Source organism: Protopterus annectens, chromosome 8.part1, assembly GCF_019279795.1.
Source record: "Protopterus annectens isolate FY-2018-M chromosome 8.part1, PAN1.0, whole genome shotgun sequence".
Taxonomy (NCBI): domain Eukaryota; kingdom Metazoa; phylum Chordata; order Ceratodontiformes; family Protopteridae; genus Protopterus; species Protopterus annectens.
Window position 1 is genome coordinate 411,805,923 of NC_056742.1, and position 24,166 is coordinate 411,830,088.

Here is a 24,166-nt window from a genome sequence, read left to right on the forward strand (position 1 = left end):
ATTTGTCTTGCCTGAGCCCAGATGGAGAAACTTTTCCATTTACTGGAATAAATCTTTCTGGAAGAAAGGCTTATGGGAAGAAGACAGAATATGAACCACTTCTGGAGAAAAATGATGAAGTCTGACTAGTGATGGAAGTGGAGTAGCCAGGCTGACAACCGGACGGTCTGAAGAGAGGGATGGAACTGCCCTGACAAATGAGTCAGTAGATCTGGCTGTGGGTCCAGAATCCAGGGGGCGTCCATGAGATCGGGATGGAGAAAGGGGAACCAAATTTGACGAGGCCAGTGTGGAGCAATCAGAATCATTCCGCTTCCCAAGGATTGCGCTTTCTGATTAACCTTTGTCAGTAGAGGAACAGGCGGGAAGGAATAAAGTAGACCGGAGGGCCAATCATGAACTAGAGCGTCCCTGGGTGACTCCCCCTGAGGGGTATAAGGATGAAGTAGCTACTTCACTTGGTATTGAGGGGACTGGCAAATAGGTTGCAGCAAGGCTGACCCCATCTGCAGAAAATCTGCTCTACAACTTGACTGTTCAGGGACCACTCGTGAATTATCAGAATAGCTCTGCTCAACTTGTCGGCAATCACGCTGGACTTCCCCGGAATATGCGCTGCTACAATAAAACGTTGGAAAGACACTGCCCACTGCCAACTCGAATGGCCTCTCTGCAAAGGGGGTACGACTTGGTTCCTCCCTGTCTGTTCAGATACCATACCACCAACATATTGTCTGAGTGGATCGCAATTGTCCCGAGAGGAAGAAATCTCTGAAGTGCTTGCAACGCTAACAGCACTGCTCTCATCTCCAAGATATTGATATGCAGATGTATCTCGTGTTCCTGCCAAGTGCCTTGGATTGTCCTGCTGAGATAATGCCCCCCCACCCCATCTGGGAGGCATCCGTGGTCACTGTGGCAACAGGAGGGGATGGGACGAAGGGTTTTCCCACATTGAGGTTGCTGGTGTGAAGCCACCAGCGTAGATCTTGCTTACACTTGTCTGTGATCATTAAAATGAGAAAGCGGAAGATGTTAGAGAGACCACTGGGGCCAAGAGTAGCCACTGAAGGAGCCTCATGTGTAGCCTCGCCAGAGGAACCAGCATAATTGTTGCAGCCATCGTCCCCAACAATCAGAGAACCGTTTTTGCCTTCACTTTTTTTTTTTAGAGGGAGCAACGCGTATACCTGTTGTTGCAAACCCTGAATCCTTTCTTGTGGTAAAAACGCCCTCATGAGCACAGTGTCTAACTCGCCGCCTATAAAGGTGCCACACTGCGAGGGCAGCAAGGCAGACTTTTCTCAGTTTACAGTGATGCCCAGTTGTTGACACAGCTTGATAGTGGCGTCTCTGGTCTGTAGTAGCAGATGCCTGGTGGTGGCAGAAAGGAGCCAGTCCAGGTACGGAAACACTTGGAATCCCTGACGTCTTAAGTGAGCCGTCACAACTGCCATACATTTGGTGAACACCCTGGGGGCTGTGGTGAGACCAAAGGTCAGGACATGAAATTGAAAATGACCGGCTCCCAGCCGGGAGCATAGCTGACTTCTGGATGCCCTGTCCATCTTTATGTGGTAGTAAGCATCCTTGAGGTCGATGGAGCACATCCACACTTCTTTTCCCAACAATGGGAGAATAGATTACAACGTGACCATTCGGAACTTGGACTTCTTCATGTGGAGGTTCAAGCGGCTGAGATCCAAGATGGGCTTCAGGTCCCCTGTTCTTTTCGGCACCAAAAAGAATCTGGAGTAAGTCCCTAATCCGATCTGGTCTGAGGGGACATGCTGGATGGCTCCTTTTTCTAGCAGCTTTATAACCTCTGAAGCTGCAGAATCCCTTTGATTGGGTGGAACATCTGTGATTCTTTCGATCTTTTGATCGGTGGGGGGGGGGGGGAGAGAAGGGAATGTGATATCCTCTGGAAACTATTTTTAATACCCATTGGTCCTGGGTGATGTTTTGCCAGGCTTCTGGGTATAGTGAAATGCAACCCCCGACTGGCTCCGGAAATGCGTAGTCAGGTCTCCCATCAGGAGCGCTGGTAGGGAGAACCACGAAAGGAATCACGGTCTCCCTGGTTACGTGGGCCTCCTATGCCTCTAGGGCGGCGTCTACCTGAGTTACCACCCCCTCCCCTGCCTCTGGAGGGGGAATCACTTTGCGCGTCATGAAAAAACCTCTGCAATTTCTTGAACCACATTTTTCCACTCTTCTGGACCATGGGAAAAGGTCTAGAAGGCATGGAAAAATGGACTCTCATGGCAGACAGAGTTTTTCTCTCTTGCTCACACCTAGTGAGTGTGTCTTTCACCTTGGTTCCAAACAATGAGGAACCACCAAACGGGGCGTTGGTGAATGCAGACTTGAAGGACTCTGCGAAATTACAGAGGCGCATCCAGGAGTGCCTCCTGAGAGAAACTCCGGAACTTGCTGCCATACTCTCTCCTTCGGCTGTGTAAGAGATCAGCCTCATGGAGGAGTTAGCAATAGAATTTAGGGTAGACATCTGAGCATTGACTTTCTGAGCCACTGCGTCAGAAACGTTACCCTGCAGAGAATCTCCAAGCTCTTTTAGGAGATCTCTTTGGAGCCGTGTAAAATGTGACAAGTAATTCAGCGACCGCAGAGTAAAGACCGCTGAAGAAAACATACGCTTCCCATACCGGTCCATGGTCCTAGACTCCTTGTTAGGGGGATGGACGGTAGATGAAGTCTCAGCCAGTTCCTTCTTGGTGGCCGCTGCCACCACCATGGCATCTACTGGAAAGCCCTTTGTGAGAAACTCTGTCAGCAGGGGCAGACAGAAATTTGTTGGGTCTCCTAGGGACTGGGTCCACAGTGTCAGGGGTTTCCCACACTCTTTGACAAACCAGATCCAGGAGTTGTCGAAGGGTGGAGAAACCCAGGAGGTGGAGGGCTGAGCCCCAAAGGCCTTCAGGAACACCAACTCCTCCTCGGAGGGGGGTTTTTGAAAGCAAGTCGCCTCTCTGCTTCAAGATCTCTAGGATATCAGAGAAAGAGATATCCTCCGAGGACGACTTGGGGGACCCCTCTGATTCCTTGAGGTCGGTGCCCGATGTGAGAGACTCTTCCTGGGAGTCTATGTGCTTCCTCTTGTACGTTCTTTTTCTGGGTGGCTCCTCAGGCAAAAACACTGGGGGCCCCCTCAGAAATTTGGGGACCACTCATGGAGGTATCCTGAGGCCTTGGGTCTCCGCTGTCCAAAGACAGGAGGCGATCAGAAAAGTACAGTTTTGTACCTACCATAAATGTAGATGTTCGAGGATCCACATTGCTGCAGTCCTAACTATTGGGTAGTCCGCTGTCCAGTCGGCCCGAATACCAAAGTATATGGCTGACGTCGGTCAAGGCGCATTAGACTGACGTCAGTACGTCAGGGTACTAATGCGCATGACCGACGCCATATCCTCAGTCTTTTCTTGCCCCAGATGTCAGAAGACCCTAAAAAGACAAGGCCAAAACCAAAAACTCCAAACATACCTGCACCCAAAATATGTACAATATATATACAAAATTACCCGAATACAACCTCACCTACACAACCACCCCTAAACACAGAGGGGAAGGAGGGAGGGTAAATTGGACTGCCGCAATGTGGATCCTCGAACATCTACATTTATGGTAGGTACAAAACTGTACTATGTTCTTCATTCCACATTGCTGCAGTCCTAACTATTGGGTAGAATCCCAAAGCAGAGGTAAGGGAGGCTGGCAAATCATAAGGAAGCAGGAGCTGACAACATGCCTTGCAAAATAGCTGTGGCAAAACCAGCCCTAGACTTAGAGTAGAGAGGAAGGTGATAATGCTTAGAGAAAGTATGCACTGAACTCCAAGTAGCTGCCTCCAAAATATCCTTAGTTGCCACCCCTAAGAAATGCTGTTGAAGTGGCAGTAGCCCTAGTGGAATGAGGCCTAATCCCAGCTGGAATCTCCTTGCCATGATGGGAATAACAAAAGGCAATGCAAAACCCAATCCACCTAGAAATAGTTTGTTCTGACACAGGCTTGCCCTGCGAACTCAAAGCAAAAGAAACAAACAACTGCTGAGACTGCCTAAAATCCTTAGTCCTGCTTAAATAATAACGCAATTGCCTGTGTACATCTAAAGTGTGCAAAATCTTTTCCCCTTTATTTTGGGGATCTGCATAAAAAGTAGGCAAATGAATTGTTTGGTTTAAAGCCACACTAGAAACCACCTTAGGCATAAAGGAAGGATTAGTACGTAATGATACCCTATCCTTATGAAAAATCAAAAGGCTCAACCGCCATAAGGGCCTGCAACTCAGAAACCCTTCTTGCAGAAGTAATGGCCAACAAAAAGCAGTCTTCCATGACAAGTATTTCAATTCAGCAGTAGCCGAGGCTCAAAAGGTTGTAGAGTAAGTTTCTCCAACACAAAATTGAGATCCCAAGCAGGAGTAGGAGCTCTACGTGGGGTCTTATATTCTTTGCCCCTCTAAGAAATTGCTTGAACAAAGGATGTGAAAACAATGGTGGGTCACAATCATAGTGAGCTGAAATTGCTGCAGCATGAATCTTAATGGAAGAGAAAGACAAACCTTTGTCCAATAACTCAGTAAGATATTGAAGAGCCACACTCAAATTAGGCTCAGAAATCTCCAAATTCTTTGCTGCAGTCCAAAATAAAAATCTCTTCCATTTTTCTGCATACACTTTCCTTGTACTAGGTCTTCTGGCTTCCATAATCACATTTAAAACTTGTTGAGGAAGTTGAGACCTGCTGTCCTTCAAAACAGAATATGCCAGGCTGTTAGATGAAGAGAGTGAAGCTTGACATTGAGCAGATGACCGTCCCTCTGAGACAACAGGTGTGGAATCAAGGGTAAAGGCCATGGAGGCTTCCTTACCAGACTCCTCAGTAATGGGTACCAGTGCTGCCGAGGCCAATCTGGAGCTATTAAAATCATCCTTGGCATGTCTTGTCTGACCTTTAGAAGCACCTTTGGGAGAAGAGGCAGAGGTGGAAAAGCATACACATGAAGATTTTTCCAACTGAAAGAAAGAGCATCCACTTTCCAAGCTGTGTGATGAAACCTCTTTGTGCAAAACTTTGGCAGCTGGTAGTTTAGTGGAGAAGCGAACAGATCTATGTCTGGAGTTCCCCATGACACTGTCAATTTTTGAAATACATGAAGATCCAGTTTCCACTCGTGGGGATCCATGATTTGTCTGCTTAACACATCTGCTAAGGAGTTCTGTGCTCCCGGCAGAAACCTTGCCTGAAGAGTTAGTTGCAAGCTGAGCGCAGTCTCCCATAAAATCATTGCTTGCCTGCACAATGGGTAAGAATGTGTTCCCCCTTGTTTGTTGATGTACCACATGACAGTTGTGTTGTCTGTTAGAATCAACACCTGCCCTGGAAGAAGTAACTCCTTGAAAGCCATTAATGCAAACTGGACTGCTAACACCTCTTTCATGTTGATATGTAGATGCTGTAGTCTGACAGGCCACTTGTCTTGTATCCACTTTCCATTTAGATGAGCTCCCCAAGCAATGTCTGAGGCATCTGTCGTTAGAATCTGACTCGCCTCTGGCCGGGTCACAGAGTCCCTTGTTTAGGTGACATTCCTGAGCCCACCACAAAAATTCCTTTTGAATGCAAGGTATTATTTGAATGACAGTGTCCAAATCCTGGCAGTGCTGTGTCCATACATTTTTGAGATACCATTGCAGCTTCCTCATATGCAGTTTGGCATTGGGAAGCACCAGAATACAAGATGCCATGAACCCTAAGGCTTGAAGGACTGTCCTTGCAGTCAGCCCGGACTGAAGAGATAGTTGATGGAAGTAACTGGAAAGATTCTTTTGTTTGTCCGGGGTTAAAAGGCCATCTGGGCTGCTGTATTCAGTCTCACACCCAGAAAGCACATGTCTTGAGAGGGTACTAGACTGGACTTTATTTCGCTCACAGAATACCCTAGGCATCTTAGCACTGCTATCACATATTCCAAATGCTGTAGAAGGTCTTCCTTTTCTTGAGCCAGAATCAGGCAGTCGTCCAAGTAAGGATAGATTTGAATTCCTTTTAGCCTGAAGTAAGCTATCACTGGAGCCAGAACCTTTGTGAATACTCTGGGCAGTAGATAAGCCAAAGGGCAATGCAGAGAACTGATAATGAGAATTTCCAGCTCGAAAACGCAGATACTTCCTGCAACTTAGTCTTATAGGCACATGAAGGTAAGCTTCCTTGAGATCTAAAGTTACCATCCAGTGATCTTTGCCCAGCAGAGGTAAAAGCTGTTGTAACGGCAACATTTTGAACTTGGGAATGTCCAGATAAGTGTTGAGGATAGATAAATCCAAAATTGGTCTCCACGTGTTCCCCTTCTTCGGTACTAGGAACAGGCGAGAATAAAATCCTAGGCCCCTTTCTGGCACAGGAACTGGCTGAATGGCCCCTATTTGGAGCAACAGAGAAATTTGCTTGTGAGCCTCTGTTCTTTGTAGAGGAGGAATGTCTGGCATGCCTTTGAAAGGAGGTAAGGTATGGAAATAAAACCTGTAACCGTGGTGAATGATATCCAGAACCCATCTGTCTTGGGTAATTAAATCCCAATTTTCTTTGAAAAGAGACAGCCTTCCTCCCAAAGGTGCTGCCAGGCGAGAATGTACTGGCAGCTGAAAAGGCAGGTCATTGGGTCTGTTTACGAAAGGACTGACCCCTGCCCTCACCAGAAGTCTGAGCAGGTGAACTCCTGTTCTAGGCCTAAAAGAACCTTGAGCTCTGCCCCTACCACGCCTAGACCTACCCCTAGACTGGGAATCATAAGCAGGATATGTCCATCCCTTAGTAGGCCAATTTCTACTAAACTTGGAGGCTGCACCTGCAAAAATCCTTAACAGTTTGCATAGACTTAGCCTTGTCCTCCATTTTCTTTAAAACTGCTTCCACAGGCGAACCAAACAACACATCAGACTGTAAAGGAGCATCCAAAATCCTTGTCTTAACATGCTCAGCTAAATTTTGATCCCTCAACCAGGCGTGCCTACGAAGAACAGAACCAGTGGCAGCCACCCTCGAGGAGGCCTGCACAGCATCAAAACCACACTGCAAGGAATGCTTACCCACCTGTTCAGACACATGAACTAAATCCTGCAACTCTTTACACTCAATACCTTCAGCCAGAGCATCCACCTTAGACTTCAATTGTGAAAGGAGATAATTCTGATATTTTAACATATGAAACTGACAATTCAACGCCCTCATGGCTAAAGTGGAAGAAGTATACACTTTCTTTCCCCATCTATCCAAAGCCCTTGCCTCTTTATCAGGAGGAACAGGATTTTTAACAACAGAAGCCTTCACACCTTTAGGCCCCTGAGAGACAGTTTCGGGTCTGCCCTAGGACTCTTAAAAGATACTTATGGGCTTCAGGCACCCTATAGTACCTATCCGGTTTAACTGGGGCAGGAGGCAAAGAATCAGGATTCAGGAAGCCTCTGCAAAACATCTTCTACCACATTCAGAACAGGAGGTATAGCTAAAGGCCTATGCTGGGGTAAAACAAGAATTCCCTAAGCCTCTTCCTGGAATCAGAGAAATCTTGACCTTCCCATTTAAAATGCTCCCTCATGGAATGCAGAGTCTCTGAAAATGAAAAATCCTCAGGAGGCGAAGCTGAAGGAGTAGAATCATCCACATCAGAATCAGAATAAGGAGGATACTCCTGCAAGTCTTCAGCCGAAGACTCAGAAGCCTCCGAACATTGCTCAAAACTCTCAAACTCAGGTTCCACCCTAGGCCTCTTATCAGGAGGGGGCATAGAACCTCTAATCATAGTAATCAAATCCTCTGCCATTTTTAGCATATGCTTCTTAGGCAAAGACCCTGAAACACTCGGAGAAACCCCCACTGAAGCTAAACTAGGCCTGCCTCTTAAGGAAGCCTTGGAAACAGAAGGGGAGGCCCTAACCACCTTAGGAAGAGAGGGAAGAACAGCCACCTGAGAAGCCCCTTCAGCCTGGCCTACTTCCTGAGAGGACACATCCTGTAACAGTAAAGTTTCTCCCTGAGACTCCAAAGAAACTCCTGGCAGAACCTCCGGCTCCACTGAGCCTTCTAAAGAACCGACGTCCGGGACTGTCGGTTCTTCCACTCTAGGCTTCGCTGCTTTGTCCTTGCGCTTTTTGGCCGAAGCGGGCGTCGGAGCATCCGACGGCATTTTATAATTACAACGCTTCCCAAACACTAACCTGGCACAGTCTAACCTTCTCTTAATAGTGCGTTTGTTAAATCTAGCACAAGAGCGGCATCCAACAACGTCGTGCTCAGGCCCTAAACAAGGTATACACAAAGTATGGTAATCCCTATGAGGTATCTGTTTCCCACAAGAAATACAGTTATTCACTTTTTCTGACATCCGTTAAATACTGAGGCAAGAAAAACCAAAATATTCCCAACGGGTACTTAGCCAACTTTGATTCGGTCTGAAACTCTGACTTCAGAAACTTTCAGAACGCCAACCTGCACTCGCAAAACTGCTTCTGCATCGGACCATGCGGCAAAAAAGACTGAGGATATGGCGTCGGTCATGCGCATTAGTACCCTGACGTACTGACGTCAGTCTAATGCGCCTTGACCGACGTCAGCCATATACTTTGGTATTCGGGCCGACTGGACAGCGGACTACCCAATAGTTAGGACTGCAGCAATGTGGAATGAAGAACATCTGATACCGGAGCTGGAGGAGGTAGAGTGTCAGTGCTGTATGATGCAGCTGAGGACCTGGCCAGCACGCTCTGCATGACCTCGAAAGCTGGTCCCCCCGGCTCCGAAGATCGACCAACCATGGAAGACCTGGGAGCAGAAGGGACAAGGTCCGAAGCCGAAGCAAGGGTCAGGCTCACCCGAGCCGAACCACTGAGAGGGAGGCTAGGAGCCGAAGAGCATCCCGAAATCTCCTCTTCTGAGCCGATCGAGGAACCACGAGTCCTTGACCCCGTGGATGGAGCAGACAGGGTTGGAGCGGAGATCAGAGCCGATAAGCCAGGATGGGCTATCGGAACCGACCTAGAAGCATCAGACGGAGCCGACCACTCTGGCTCCGAAGGCTGAGATTTGCTCGGAGGAGGATCTAGATGGATGGGTGACGGGCTCCGGAGCCTACTGGACTGAAGCCGAAAGCAATTTAACCAGCACTGGTGATTGGAGCAGTCTCTGCACCACTCTATCCACATCCACATCAGACAGTGTCCTGGAGGACCTACAGGACAAGATAGGAGATCTAGACCTCCTCTCAGGAAACCTGCGAGGAGGAGAAACCGGTCTAAAAACTGGAGACCGGCTCTGAGCTAGTATCTCCGTCACCGAGAGGCTGGGAGCCGATGTAGGTTCTGTCGATTCACAAACTTCCTTTGGCACCAAAGACAGTGGAGCCGAAGATACCACAGTAGACTTAGTAACTTTCTCTGGAGGCTCCGATAATACAGACGGAGCCGGAGATCGTTTTTTTGCTTTGGATGTTTTGCCTCTTTTAGAGGGAGAGGACTTAGCACTAGAAGACCTCTCCAAATCTTCCTCAAAGGAGGGTTTCAGTAGTCCCTTCAGAATTCGTTTGTTCTTCCTTTCTTGAAGAACACGAGGGCTGAATGCGTGACAGAACGCACAAGACTCCTGAAGGTGTATAGCCTCCAAACAATAAACACACACACAGAGTGCCCATAAGTAATCGACATCTTGTACCCACATTTACTACATTTTTTTGAAGCCCGAAGGCTTATGTTTTTTTGTATCCTTAGACATGGTCAGCAGGATACTAGACACAACACAACAGTAAAACTGAAACCAGCAACAAGCACGGGAACTAGAATTTAATAAACTACAGACACCACACAAGGACCTCTAACTCAAACGATCCTGACAGGAAAAACAAGGGGAAGGACTAGGTCCTCTAACTTAAATGGCTCTAGCCCGGAGAGGATAGGTACCTAAAAACAAAACGAGCACAGAAAGGAAAACAGATAACCAAAGGAGGACTAGGTCCTCTAACTGAAACGGGCCTAGCCCGTTGGGAGATAGCTGACTGGATACCAGACAAAAGTAAGACAAAGGCCACAAAAGGCCACAAAAGGCCGCACAAAACAGCTTCCACAAACCAACAACACACACACCTAGCTATGAAAATAGCTTTTGGAGCAAAATTTTAGACAAAGAAGACAAAAAGTTATACTTAGCCACAGCCAAGAGCGAGACCACGTCTGAGCTTTAAGAGCGGCAAACGAGATCTGGGGAAAGGGAGCAGTGCAGCATGGGATACCTCTTAGCCCAGCCAATTGAAAGACTTTGAGCTAGAGTATGGCCGAGTCGGAGCCAAGGTTCAGCTCCGAACCCACGGGTAAGAATGTAGGTGAGATTGGACTACATAACATCTGGTGTTAAGGATGCATGCTTCCCACTTCCTTCCTCTGCCCTAGCTGTCATGTCTCTTTCTCCCTCAATCAAGCTTGCAGAAAAAAAAGGGAGAGAGAGAGAGAGAGAAGGATAATGACAGACAGAAGGACAAGAAAGGACTTATGAAAAAAGAGAAGACCAAACAAAAGGAGAAAGAGGCCTGGAAATGCTCTTCTACTTCTCTTCTTGAAGATCTGCTGGATCCAAAGGCCCCAAGACCCACGGCTTATCTGGCTTTCAATTTAGATCCGGAATCGGTAGCCCATAGGCACCAATCTCAGTCCTTGTAAGATTCAATCCCTGATCTGACCAAATCACTGATGTGGAAATTCTAAGTCCCTGGTTATCAGTGGCTACAGTTTTGGGTTGGATCCATTCTCCTTTCATGTCTATCAATTTGGATCTGGAATTTTCTCCAGAGCCTTCCCCTCACTGGGTCCAGCCTTTGCCCTTCCAGATCCAAGCGAGATTATCCAGCCTTTGCGCTGACCCAACAATGGCTTCTGTGAGGTCCTCCATGAGTGTTAGAGTTTGACTTGGATCAGCTTAAGATGGATCTGGGGATTACTTCACCACAAGCACAAAGGCTTGAGGATCCCCTTCCTTCGACTCCAGCACTTGTCGCTTCTCCTTCAGCTCATGTCTCAGTACCAGTGACCGTGGTACTGACACAGACCCAAGCTCTCCTTCATCAATGCTAACAGCTTGGCTGTACTGACCCCAGCCTCAACTCAAGTTTTTTCAGAGCTAAGTGCATCCCACAGCCTTGGGATCAGAGCTGAGGGCCTAGGGTGGGGTTCAACTCTGGAGACGTCTGAGCCATCTTTGCCCTTGAGTACTTCTGCTCTGGATAGGGTGGTCCTGGTCTCAACTTTTGAGCACAGCTGAGACAGCAGCTGGAAATGGGGTATCTCCTAGATCTGCAAATCGAAGAGTATCTCTCTCCAGTTGGTTAGTTTTGGCATCAGCATTCATCATCATATAAAGGAGTTTGTCTCACTTTGACACAGGGATCTCTGTACTGGTGTCAGATCTGTTCTGACGCTCCCACCCAATTAGGGTCTCTGTATCTCATGAGCTGTCCCTTGGACAGCTCACAGCAACAGGCTTGAGCAATCCCAGCTCAGGGACTCCTGAGGCGTCCTTTTCCCCTCCTGATGCCCATCCACCAGGAAGTGCACAGAAAGAGCCAGTGCAAAAGGAACCACTTAAGATTCCCCTTAGAGATATCTCACTAAGGATTTTTAACTCAGTGAAGGTAGCCCAAGTCCTCCCTGTGATGTCTCCTCCTTTGGCGGTGATCTTCTAGAATTAATGAGGCAATGAGGGGGATGAACTACTTAAGGTACTTCTCCTTGGAGTCAATCTTTCTTGAAACTTTTGGTGGAGGTCTAGCCACATCTTGGGTGGTACTCCTTTTGGACAACTTCCTTGACCTGGTGAATGACAGGGCTACAAGAAAACCCAATGTGGTGGAGCTTATTCTCTTCGAACTACACAAGGTATTTGTACCCCTAAGAATAGGGCCTTTTGGAGCAAGGGTCCCATTGCAGATGCCACTGTAGATCTCTGAGGAGTGCACATCAGTCCATCTGCTGAACAGACAGTAATGGGCATTGAACTGATTTGGGAAGTGCAGATATGCTTCAGCTAAGTTTGCCCTTTATAGGCCGAACTATATGGTATACTTGACTAGACTTCAAAGGGAGGTAATTACCAAAATGTCTACGTCAGTGGCAACACAACCATTTCTGAAAGCATACAAGACCTTGGACACAGTTGTCCACAACATTGCCAACATTTAATGTGTCCATAAAGTCAATATCCAATACAGCAGATGGTACAGCATGAGCTGCAGGCACGGACATTATATTTCGCCACCATGCCTGGAAGCACTTGTATAATTTTGCAGAATGCATCAAGGCATCCTTTCTTAACACCCCCTTTTGACAGATCCACTTAGTTAACTCCCATGATTAAGGGCATACTGACCAGGAGTGAGCAGGAAAGCAACACTGTCTGCAGCTGGAGGGGGTCACTTTTCTACCCCTCAGAAGACCTTTACCAGGAACATTCCCTTCCAGTTTACCCTAAATCTGAAACACAGATCCATTCCCAATATTCCACCCCATCAGTGAAGGAAAGGAGCAGCAGCAGAGATCCGCTTTCAAAGGGAGCCATCCAAGAGGTCACATCAAACCAAAGAGTATCCAGGGTCATCCACTCAAGATTCTTTTTGGTACCAAAGAAAAATAAGGACCTAAGCCTCAACCTGTACTTCAGTAAACCGAATCTCTTCATAAAGCAGACCAAGTTCCAAATGGTTACGGTGCAGTCCATTTACCTGTTCAAAGGAAGGATGACTGGATGTGCTTGGTAGACCTCAAGGATGCCTACTGTCACAAAGACAACACGGTATTCCAGAAGATTACTGTGTTTCAGACTGGGATCCCGTCACTGCCAATTTCAAGCACTGCCCTTTAGCCTCAACACAGCTCTCCAGGTGTTCACCAAGTGCATGGCAGTGGCAGCAGCTTGATTCAGGCTGCACAGATTCCAGGGTTTCCCATAAACAGATGACTGGCTCCTTGCAGCAAATTCAAGGGCACCATTAGTTCAATCAAGGGACTTTCTGCTCCACCTGTGCCTATTCTTAGGCATCAGAGTCAGTTTCAACAAATCGAGTCTGGAACACGTTCAAGCTCTGGAATTTATCAGATGCTATCTGGAAACCACCAGACTGCCCCTTTCAAGACGGATCTCAATATGCCTTCAGGCCAGTCAGGTACTGTTACTTCAATGGTCAACAACTTTCTTGGTCCTTCGTCTTTTTGGTCAAATGGCAAATGCAATCTCTCTTGTCCCTTTGGCCAGGCCTTCATGAGGCTTCTCCAGTAGATCGTGTTGTTCCAATGGTCTACTGCAACTCAAACAATGAACTTTCCTTTTCATCTCACCAAGATTTGCAGTCACCACATATCTTGGTGGCTGACATCAGATCAAGCTGATTCTGGCCATCCCATCCATTTATTCTCCCTCATTCCACAGTCAGAGTTGCTATAGATGCTTCCTTTCTGGGGGAAGCAAAGTCTGCCAAAAGGCATCTTTTCCCTGTCAAAGGCATATCTGCACATCAATGCAATGGAGATGAGAGCTGCTCTCCTAGCACTGCAGGCCTTTTAGGACTGCCTCCCCAAAGATGTGATTTCTATTCAAACTGAAAACAGGGACAATTTGGTACATAAACAAGGGGAAACAGGATCTTATCCTCTGTATCAACAGCCTATGAGAGTGTGGCAATGAGTGATGTCCTCGCAATGCTTTCTGATAGCAATGCACATGCTGGAGAGATCCAACACTCTTAAAGACCATCTTAGCAGGAGCATTTTGATGCCTCACAAGTGGTCTATCAATCCTTCAGTGGCTGCTCAGATTTTTAGCCACTGGAGCCACTCTTGTTGCTTCATCTTCAAGGAACCCTTCAACATCAAATGCAGCAGCTTTTCTTTGCTCTGATCCCTCCAAAGGGACAGTCACTGAAGAATGCTCTGATACATGCCTGGCCTCAAGGCCTCCAGTATGTTTATCTTCCGGCGCCTTTGATAATCAAGTTTCTGTGGAAAGCAGATCACTGCAGAGCAACCATAATCCTCATAGCTCCCCCATCTGGCCAAGACAAGTTTGGTTCCCCTTCCTGTGGCCCCATCTGAAACATCCTCCTTAGTTCCTGGACCTGGTTCAAGATCTGATACCCCATCCTTCAGATCAGACTCGCCTGAATCTAAAATCTCTCAGTTTGACACTTGGTTCCTCCAATTCTAATGATGGCCAGAGATCCCAACCTTTCAGAAAGAGTTGTGTATTCCTCTACTTTTCTCAGAAGCCCTCTACCATAGATGTTTATGATAGTAAGTGGAATAGATTTTCTAGCTGGGCTATTTGGAAGGGGTTGATCACTTCTTGGCCCCTCTAGATGCCATATTAGATTTCCTAGCTGGTCTTTTTCAATCTGGTGCTAGCAGTTCTACCACTAAGGTCCTTCTGGTGTCCATCTCTAACTTTCATGTCAGTCATGGCCAGCTTCCGACAGCTTCTCTAAGACTGTCCAAAGCCTTTTTGAAGGGAAACTTTTTGCTCAGACCTTCAGTTTGTGATCCCATTTCCCCATGGGATTTGCCCCGTCTCCCCAAAGCTTTGACCACAGTCCCCTTTGAAGTATCTTGTCTCTACAGATTTAACATTTCTCTTATGGAAAAGGCCCTTCTTGGTAACAGTAACGTCAGCCAAAACAGTTTTGGAACTTCAAGCTTAGTTCTGTGTACCACCTTACCTTATTTTCTAATACGACAAAGTTTCTTTGTGGTTCAACCCTTCATTCTTAAAGTGGCCTTGGAGTCTAATTTGAATCATTTGATTCAGTTACCAGTTTTCTTCCCGAATTTCAGTTACAAGGGTGAATATATGCTTCATTGTCTAGACCTCCATCACCAGTTGAGAGTCTATTACGACAGGACCAAACATCAGGAAATCAGATCAATTGTCTGTATTCTTTTCTAGAGCTAAGCTTGGAAAAATCAGCCTTCAGTCTCCAAAGTGACTTGTTCAGATGGGTTTCTAACCGTATATCGTTCGTCTGCACCTTGAAAGGTTGGATCCCTTCCCTTTTAAGCCTAAGGCCCACTCTACTAGGGCAGATGCTACTTCAACAGCTTTTTAAGCTGTATTTCTTTGAATGATATTTGTGCAGTGGCTACCCGGTAAAATAACTCACACTTGTCTTTCACTATAAACTACACATCCACCCAGATCCAGGTCCTCTTTTTGTATTTCCACACTTTGTGGAATGTTCCCTCCTGATACCACCCGACTGTCTTGGGCTTAGGACTCTGTCCATGTTGTCTTCTCTGTCTCAACCATCCCTTCCCTTCCCTCTGTCCCACTTTCAAATTGTCATTGCTAGTTTTGGCACCTGGCAGCCCTTGCAGATTGATCCAAAGTATTTTTCCAGCCTCTCTGCTGCATGAGGGATTTCACTGATGCAGGTCAGCTGTGACAGGGCAGACTTAATCTAAGGAAGTTCAGGAATGCAGGAAATTATGTGAGAGGAAGTGGTGCTTCAGAGCAAAAGATTGCGAAATGAATGCCTCAGATAAGTTCAGATCCAATAACCCACAGGCTGAGACGCAAGACGACAACATGGATACAGCATTAAGATAGCTGCATAATTTTCATTTTGTATCATATCTAGAAATTAAAACAAATGTTTGACACCTTTTCTCAAGAATGCTGTCTGTTTTCACAAGATCCAAAGTACCATAAATGAAGAGACAGCAGTAGAGCAAAGCAAAACTTACCGAGCTGCATTTCCTTTGCAGACGGTGCAAGAAGACAAACTGTGTTGGGAGGTGGTTTGGAACTAAGTCGCTCATTCTGAGTATCCTGTAGCTGCCGGAGTAACTGTGTTGTCTCATCAAGTTTCCTCTGGAACACTTCAGCCTCTGAAAAAAAAAAACATACACAACTTATCTGAAGATGACATTTTATTTGTACATTTGATACGCAGAAAGACAGGCATCACAAGTATCAAGACAGCCTATTTGAAGAAAGAATAGTTGTGTAAAATCTTACCATAACCAGAGATGCTCTTCTCTTCTACGTTGCAGTATTCTTTACATATGGGAAGTGCTCTGCCCAAGCGACCCAACAGCCGCATAGCATACAACAGCTTTAAGCTACTGCAGGTATGTGGGATATTGCAGTATGTGCTGGCAACATCAGCCATAAAAGGACATCCACACGTACAATCCTCAGAACAGAAATACCCCAGAAGGAACACCAAAACAAAGGACAAATAATCTGACATCCAAGAACAAAGCACGATATAGGGGGGATGGAGGGAGGGATAGAATACTGCAACATAAAAGAGAAGGACATATATGGTTATGGTAAGATTTTACACAACTTTCTATTTCCCTCTATTCAATGTTGCAGCATTCTTTACATATGGAAGACTACCAAAGCTTAGTAAGAACCCTGGGAGGAGGAAGGAACAGAGGAACGTTTTACAAGCCATGGAGAATGGCTCTAGCAAACTCTGCCCTAAATATGGGAATGCTAGCCAACTTGTAACATTTGGCGAAAGTATGCGCAGAAGACCATGTAAGCAGCTTCTAAAATGGTGTTAGTATCCAAGCCTTTAAAGAATGCACCTGAGGAAGCCACAGACCTAGTGGAGTGAGCCTTAAAAGGAGCAAGAAGAGTCTTACCATGAAAGTCATAACAAAACAAAATCACCTTAGAAATCCAAGACGAAATTACCAATTTAGAGACAGGCAAACCCAGAGACCTGGGATAAAAAGAGACAAATAGCTGATCAGGCTTTCTAATAGCCTTAGTCTTATCCAAATAAAATACAAGTTATCTATGCACATCCAAGGTGTGTAAAATCCTCTAACTGGAGGACTGAGGAGAAGGGAAGAAAGTGGCCAACTGAATAGATTAAGAGACAATGCATTCACCACCTTGGGCATAAAAAAGGGATTGGTATACAAAGAAACCCTACCCTTGTGAAAAAACAGAAAAGGTGGAGAAGCCATCAAAGCGTGAATCTCAGAAACTCTCCTAGCAGAGGTTAAAGCTAGCAAAAGAACTGTTTTCCAAGTGCAAAACTTTTAAGAATGCTGAAACTGCAGGTTTAAAAGGGGCTACAGTAAGCTTCTCAAAGACATAATTCAAATCTCAAGGAGGTGTAACAGGTTTCCTGGGAGGCTTAATATGAAGGACGCCATAAAGGAAAAGTTTTACTTCCTATCTAGAAGCCAAAGGTGGAAATAATGGCAGAAAGCAGAAATGGCTGACAAGTGAAACTTTCACTTAAGAATAAACCAAACCACTCATAAATAACTCATACAAGTAAGAAATAACCACTGGAACATCTACTGAAAATGGATCCAGATTTCAAGAAAGACAACAAATTGAAAATCTCTTCCATTTGGATAAGTAAGATTTTCTAGTACGGGGTTTCCTGGCCTCCTGCAGAACTCTAAGCATGTCCTCTGAGAAAAGGTGCCTGAAATGAATCAAAGGTTGATCACCCACAAGGCAGTTGTAAGGTTGACAGATGTGGATGAAGTAGAGATCCCTTGTTCTGTGTGACAAGGTCCACTCTGTAAGGTAACTTGTGATGACTGCCCTTGGCTAAATGCAGAAGAGGGAACCAATGCTGTCTTGGCCAAAAGGGAGTCACCAGCAAGATTTTTGGTTGTCTTGCTGAATTCTGAGTATGACTTTCTAAATGAGAGGAAAGGGAGGGAATGCATAGAGAAACATCCCCTTCCATGAGAAAGATAGGGTGATTATCTGGCTTGTAAGGGGGACTCTGGCACAAAATAGAGGAAGTTTTCTCTTCAGAGGTGAAGCAAAAGGACCAAGTCCAGAAACACATCCCTGTGAAGCATCCATTCATAGGACTAAGTCATGGGCCTGCTCAGAGTGTCTGCCACAAAGTTTTGGGAGGATGGCATGTAAACCGCTTGAAGAGTCACATTGCACTGAACTGCCAAATCCCATGCCATGAGAGCTAACCTGCAAAGAAGGTAAGACTTTGCCCCCCCCGCTTGTTGACATACCAAAGAACTGTGGTGTTGTCTGTAAATACTTTCAGATGGCCTGGATGAAAGAGAAGATGAAAAGGCTGCACATTTAGAATAAGAGTCCTCACTTCCTTGATGTTGACAAGTTATTTCCTTTGTGAAAGAAACCAAAGGCCTTGCACCTTCTTCGATGCAAAGGTTGCCCCCCAACATGTGTCTGAGGCATCTGTGAACAACTCTCGAGTTGGCAGGGGCAGATGACGAGGAAGTCCTGGATTCAGACAAAATTGTTGAACCCACCAAATGAGCTGCTCTGATTAAGGAGCCAGAAAAAGAAGATTTATTTTATTTATTTATTTTACATTTGTTAACCGGGAAGATCATCCAGGAATGGATACACCTGAATACCCTTGACCCTGAGAAAGCAATTACAGGGGCCAAGCACTTTGTAAATACCCTTGGGGCAGTTGAAAGTCCAAAAGGCAAGACAGAGAACTGAAAGTGCAAAGAAGCCACACAAACGTAAAAAGTTCCTGTAAAGAAAGGATGAAGCCTCAAACAAGAGTGCTTTCTAAGTGCAGAACCAAATGCAGCTGCTCTAGAGGAAGCTTCTAACTGCATCATAACTGCATGTAATAGACTGTCTATCCACTTGAGAAGCTGCTGCTTATACAGACATAACTTGATTTTTTAAGTCAGGGTCTGGAAGCTGTAAAACAGATGGCCTGTGAAAGTAGGGCCAATGAATAACTGGACGTGTGTTTGATAATTCATAGCTCCGATAGCCAAAGTGAAAGTAGTATAAACTTTCTTACCAAGTCTTTCCAAAGTTTTACTCTCCTTATCAGAAGGAAGAAGCCTTGAAGAAGGTGACCACCTAGAGGACCTGTCTGTAGCAATGGAAACTACTGCTGGATCAGCTAAAGGACACTTGTACAGTAATTCAGTCATCAGGCACCTTGTAGAACCTGTCTGGCCTTTTAGGACCAGGAACCTGTGAATCAGGGGTCTTAGAAGAGGATGAAAAAGTGTCTGAAAAAGCTGGCAAAACAGGAAGCACAGCAGAAGGGGAAGGTATTGCCATTTGTAAAAGGTCATAATACCTTTTTTGCTCTTCTGAGATCTGTGAGCAATCCCATTTAAAAATTCTGTCATGTTGTTAATGGTCTCCCCAAAACAAATCTCTTCTACTGGGGAATCTAACCCACTGGACTCCTCCTATGGAGAAGCATATTCTAAAATGGAAGTAATTTGTGTAGAGCATGCCAAGCAATCTTCATCAGAGAAAGAATCACCATCAGATAACACCTGTTCACTAACCATTTTAACAGGAGAGGATGTGAAAGAAGGAACAGAGGAGGAGTCCAATGGGTCAGATTCCCCAGTAGAGGAGATTTGTTTTGGGGAGACCAGAGACTCCCCAGACTCTGGAATAGACTGCCCATACATGTCAAGCAGAGCGCCTCTTTGGTCCTCTTCAAAAGGAACCTTGATGATTGGATGGGAGAAAGGAAATTCACCCCGGGTATCATGTCAGTCACCCTGCTAGACAGGGGTCCAGGAAGTAAATAGTGTGGGAAGAAAAAGCCAGGGAACTGTTATGGTTAGGCTTGTATAGGCCCTAGGGCAAATAGCCTAGTACTATCCTATGAACAGCAGAGGAAGGCTTCAGAGCCAAAAAAGCCCTAATCAGCCCCTGAGAAAAAGTATCCCAGTCAGACTGTGGAGAGGAAGGGGCCTGAGAATGTTTGGCTTTCTGTTTCTGCATGATGAGTGGAAGAACCTGACGTAGGCCTTGCTTCTGTGGCGGACTCCAGAATCTGTTCCCTAGTTGGATTAAGAAGTCAGTCCCTGGGACCTTCAAGCACAAGACCTGGTTCCCCTTGTCTGTCTGAAATGGACATCTGCACTGCCTCTGCAGATGTGCCAAGGTCGGATTCCTTAATGGCTTCCAATAAGGTATCCTCTGAGGAACTGGACCCAACCTCCAAACACAACTCCGGGTCTCCATTAACTTCAACGGATACACTAGCAAAAAGAGGAGCAGAGGATTCAGGTCTAGGTTTACTGACTTTCCTCTTGAAAACTGGCTCAGCCGAAGGACCCACAGAACCCTCCATAATGTCTTTAGCTAGTCATTTAAGTTGTTGATTCTCCAAGTAAAGATTCAAAGCAAAAGGCGGCTTTGCAAAGCTTTTAGGACAAAGGCCTGACAAATGGAACAACAATGATGGTCGTGATTGGGGCCTAGACAGACAAGACAAAGATCATGGCTGTCCTTATGTGGAATTTGTCTTCCACACCTACATTTGCCCTTCCTGGATGACATAAACTAAGCAAAAAAATAAATCCCCAACGGGGCACTTACTATCTGAAATATGGCAGCAAAAACGGAATCAGGCAGCAGACTGATGTAGGAATCAGGCAGCAGACTGACATAGGACTCAAGCATTCCGAATGGCGGCAGAAAAGTTTTGAGGATTGCACATGCAGACGTCCTTTTATGGCCGACACTGCCAGCACATATGTGCGATGTCCTACATACCTGCAGTAGCTTAAAGCTGTCGTATGCTGGCCAGAGATCGGGTTGCTTGGGTGGAGGACTTCACATACGTTAAGAATACTGCAGCATTGAATAGAAGGACATTGTCAGCAGTTTCAGTTGATGTACTGCAACAGCAGAGAACACCAGAACTTCCAGTAAGAAAATGCCACACCATAAAAATGGTTGTGTTACTGTCTCATGCTGTAGCATGCAATTTCCCACAGCAAACTATTTGGTGATAGCAGATGTGTCAAAAACACCAGTTTGAGGGTCTTTAATGTCCATGCCCCTTGGATCTCAAGACACGGATTGCAGAGACCATCTGCTTTTATAGGATGACAATGAGCAGTATGCAATGAAACTAATGCACACTAGTGTATGTTCATTCTGTCACAACCCAAGCCAAAAAGCCATTTGATCAACATTGACAGAATGAACAAGATTTGAAAGAAATGGACTTCACAAGTCTGGTAGCTATTGATTTGGGTGGGCAATGGGGGGGTTAAGTACATGAGAAATTGTTTCGAAAAACTTACTTGGCGTGTCAAGTTTTTTTTTTTTTGGCACCCCCCCCCCCCCCCCCGAGCCTTGCCAGATGACTCCTCTACATCTAAGTGGTCAATTTATTCCACAGAAGCAACAGCCAGGTGTTCCCAAGCTAGACAAGTGCCCTACAGCAGCTTATTTGTTCCCGCTCAGAACTCTCATTAGCTCTTCATTCCCAGTATGGTTCAGGTAGTGGGGGTAAGGCCAGTTTGATGGTCCTGGATGTGGCCACCCCTGTGGGAGCACCCTATCTTCCCTTGATGGCTCCTCTGAGTCTATAAACAATGACTCTTGAGTGGAAACATATTTTCACTCTAATTTCTCCATGGCTCCTTAGTGCAAATACACTGTGGTAGTGTAAACCTGGCTGACTCAGAACTCCAATGGGTGACAGTACAGTTGTGTAAGAACTTTCCATAACAGTAGATGCCCTCATTTTCACTGTTGCAGTACTCCTTACCAAAGGGATATCTTGTCGTGGACAGCTGTACGTCTGGCCAGCCTTAGGCCCTTCCAAGCACCAAACATCAGACATGCATCTGAAGTCCAAGACAAAGTACAAAAGTGACATACAAGAGCCTAATCCTCAGAACAGCATTGCCCCAGGAGCCCCAGAGCAACCTAAAAGAAGAGAAAAGTAAAGTACTTGTGCATCCAGAAAGGGAAGAAAGAAAAAAACCTTCAGCTAGAGGGAAAGGAAACAGAACAGGGGGAACGAGGGAGGGACGGAATACTGCAACAGTGAAAATAGGACGTCTTATGTTATGGTAAGCTCTTACAGAATTGTATTATGTTCTACCTTACCACTGTTGCAGTATTCCTTACCAAAGGGAGAGTACAAAAGCTACTGAAGAAGAAGGGAGGAGGAAGCAACATGACAACTCTCTGAAAAACATGTGCGATGGCCCTGTCAAATCCAGCACTGGTCCTATAATCTTCATCTGACATGTAGTGCTTAGCATAACTACATGTAGAAGACCAAGTAGCAGCTTCCAAAAAGGATCTAGCATCCAGACCCTTGAAAAAAAAAGCACCAGGAGAGGTTACCGCCCTGGTAGAATGAGCATGAACTGAAGAAAAAAGCTGCTTACTATGAAAAAATAACAGCCGCGGTGGTGCAGCGGTAGCATTGTTGCCTCACAGCAAGAGGTTCTCCTATTTGATTCACGGCTGGCATGCCTTCTGTGTGGAGTCTGCATGTCCTCCCCAGGAAAAGCCAAAAAGACAAACAAACAAACCATGAAAAGAATAACAAAAAAGAAATGGCCTTAGAAATCTTAGAGGAAATAGTTTGCTTAGGAATGGACGAACCCAATTTCTTGGCATGAAAGAAAAAAAAATGCTCGATTTCCTAACATTTTTAGTTTTACCCAGATAATATGAGAGCTGTCTATTGAAATCTAAATTATGTAGAATCTTTTCACCACAATTCTGAGGTGAGGGGAAAAAAGGAAGGTGAATGGACTGATTTCAGGACAAGTCACTGACCATACTAGGCATAAAAGAAGGACTGGTGTGAAGAGAAACTATCTCTGTGAAAAACCAAACAAGATGGTACTGTCACGAGTGTCTGGAGTTCAGGGACTCTCTCGGAAAAATTAACAGCTGCCTTCAAAACAGTCTTCTAAGTACAGAATTGTAAAGCGGAAGCTGCTGCAATTTCAAATGGAGGCTGAGTTAATTTTTCTAGAACAAAATTGAAGTCTCAAGGAAGTATAATGGGCTTTCTCGGGGGCCTACTATGGACACCTTTTAAAAATTATTTGGCTTCAAACCTGGAGGAAACTGGCAGATCCAAGAGCAGACTAGCAGAAATGGTTGACAAATTAGCATAAATAGATGAATGTGCCAGACCAGAATTCAGCAACTCACAGAGATAAAGAACAGTAGAAATAACCCAGCAAAATAGGGTCCTGTTCATGTCTGTGACACTAATGAGAACATCTTTTCCTTTAGCAAAATAGGATTTTCTAGTATTAGGTTTTCTGGCCTCCAGCAGAAAACTGGTGTCAAAAAGGGATCAAAACTCTAATACCCAGACAGTAAAATGTAGTGTGGTCAAATGAGGGTGAATGAGGGAGCTCTTGTCCTGTGTGAGGAGATCAATCCTGTGAGGAAACTTGTATCTGCTTCTGGCTAGATGAAAAAGAAGGGGGAACCAATGTTGTCTGGGCCAAAAGGGTGTCCTCAACAAGATTTTAGGTCCATTTCATGTGATCTTGTGTAAGACTTTGGGCAACAGACAAAGTGGGATAAGCATACAGAAACACCCCTTCCCAAGAAAAAGACATGGCATCCAGTTTCCAAGCCAGGGGACTTGGCACAGGTTCTGTTCTAGGGTGCCACAAGCCAATCTGCTTAAGGAGTTCCCCCACTGATGGATAATGTCCAGGAAGACCTCTGTGAAACATACATTCATGAGGAGTTGCCCTGGACCTGCTCAGGTTGTCTGTCACAAGACTGTGCTTCAAGAGAATGTAAACCACCTAAAAGAGCAGATGATGGTGGATAGTAAAGTCCCAAACAAGAAAAATGAAGTCTGCAAAGCCAGTATGACTTGGTGCCCCCTTGTTTATGTACCAGATTTCAGTGGTGTTGTCTGTGTAAACCTGGAGGGGACCCAGAACCCATAGGGAATACAGGGCTTGAACAGCCAAAAGCAGAACCCACATTTCTTTAATGCTGACGCAGTCCTCCAGTTGTTGGGGTGACCACACTCCCTGGACCCTGATATTGTTGGAAAAACCCACATCCCAGATCAGAAGCATCTGTACACAGCTCCTAAGTCATGGAAAGAGCCTGAAAAGGTAGACCTGGATTCAGAAATATTTGATGAATCCACCGCAGAAATTCCTGTTTGAGATGAGGCAAGACAGAAATGGGAAACTGCAGAGGACGACAATGTTAAAGGCAAATTGTTTTTAGATACCACTGAAGCTTTCTCATGTGGAGTCTGGAGAAAGGGATAATAGGAATGGTGGAAGCCATGTGCCCCAGAACCTGTAGATAGAAGGGACTAGAAGAAAATTGTCAAGAAGTTGATC

The 24,166-nt window shown here is 45.6% G+C and overlaps 1 protein-coding gene across 1 annotated transcript in view; it reads right to left on the reverse strand.

Annotated features, from left to right (window-relative positions):
* Positions 1-24,166, reverse strand: part of BRD7 (bromodomain containing 7) — a gene marked incomplete in the record, with an annotated part of 891,907 nt that overhangs the window by 57,238 nt on the left and 810,503 nt on the right. The window contains 1 exon segment of the mRNA XM_044081983.1: positions 15,794-15,937. Within this exon segment, the coding sequence (XP_043937918.1) occupies positions 15,794-15,937 (144 nt within the window).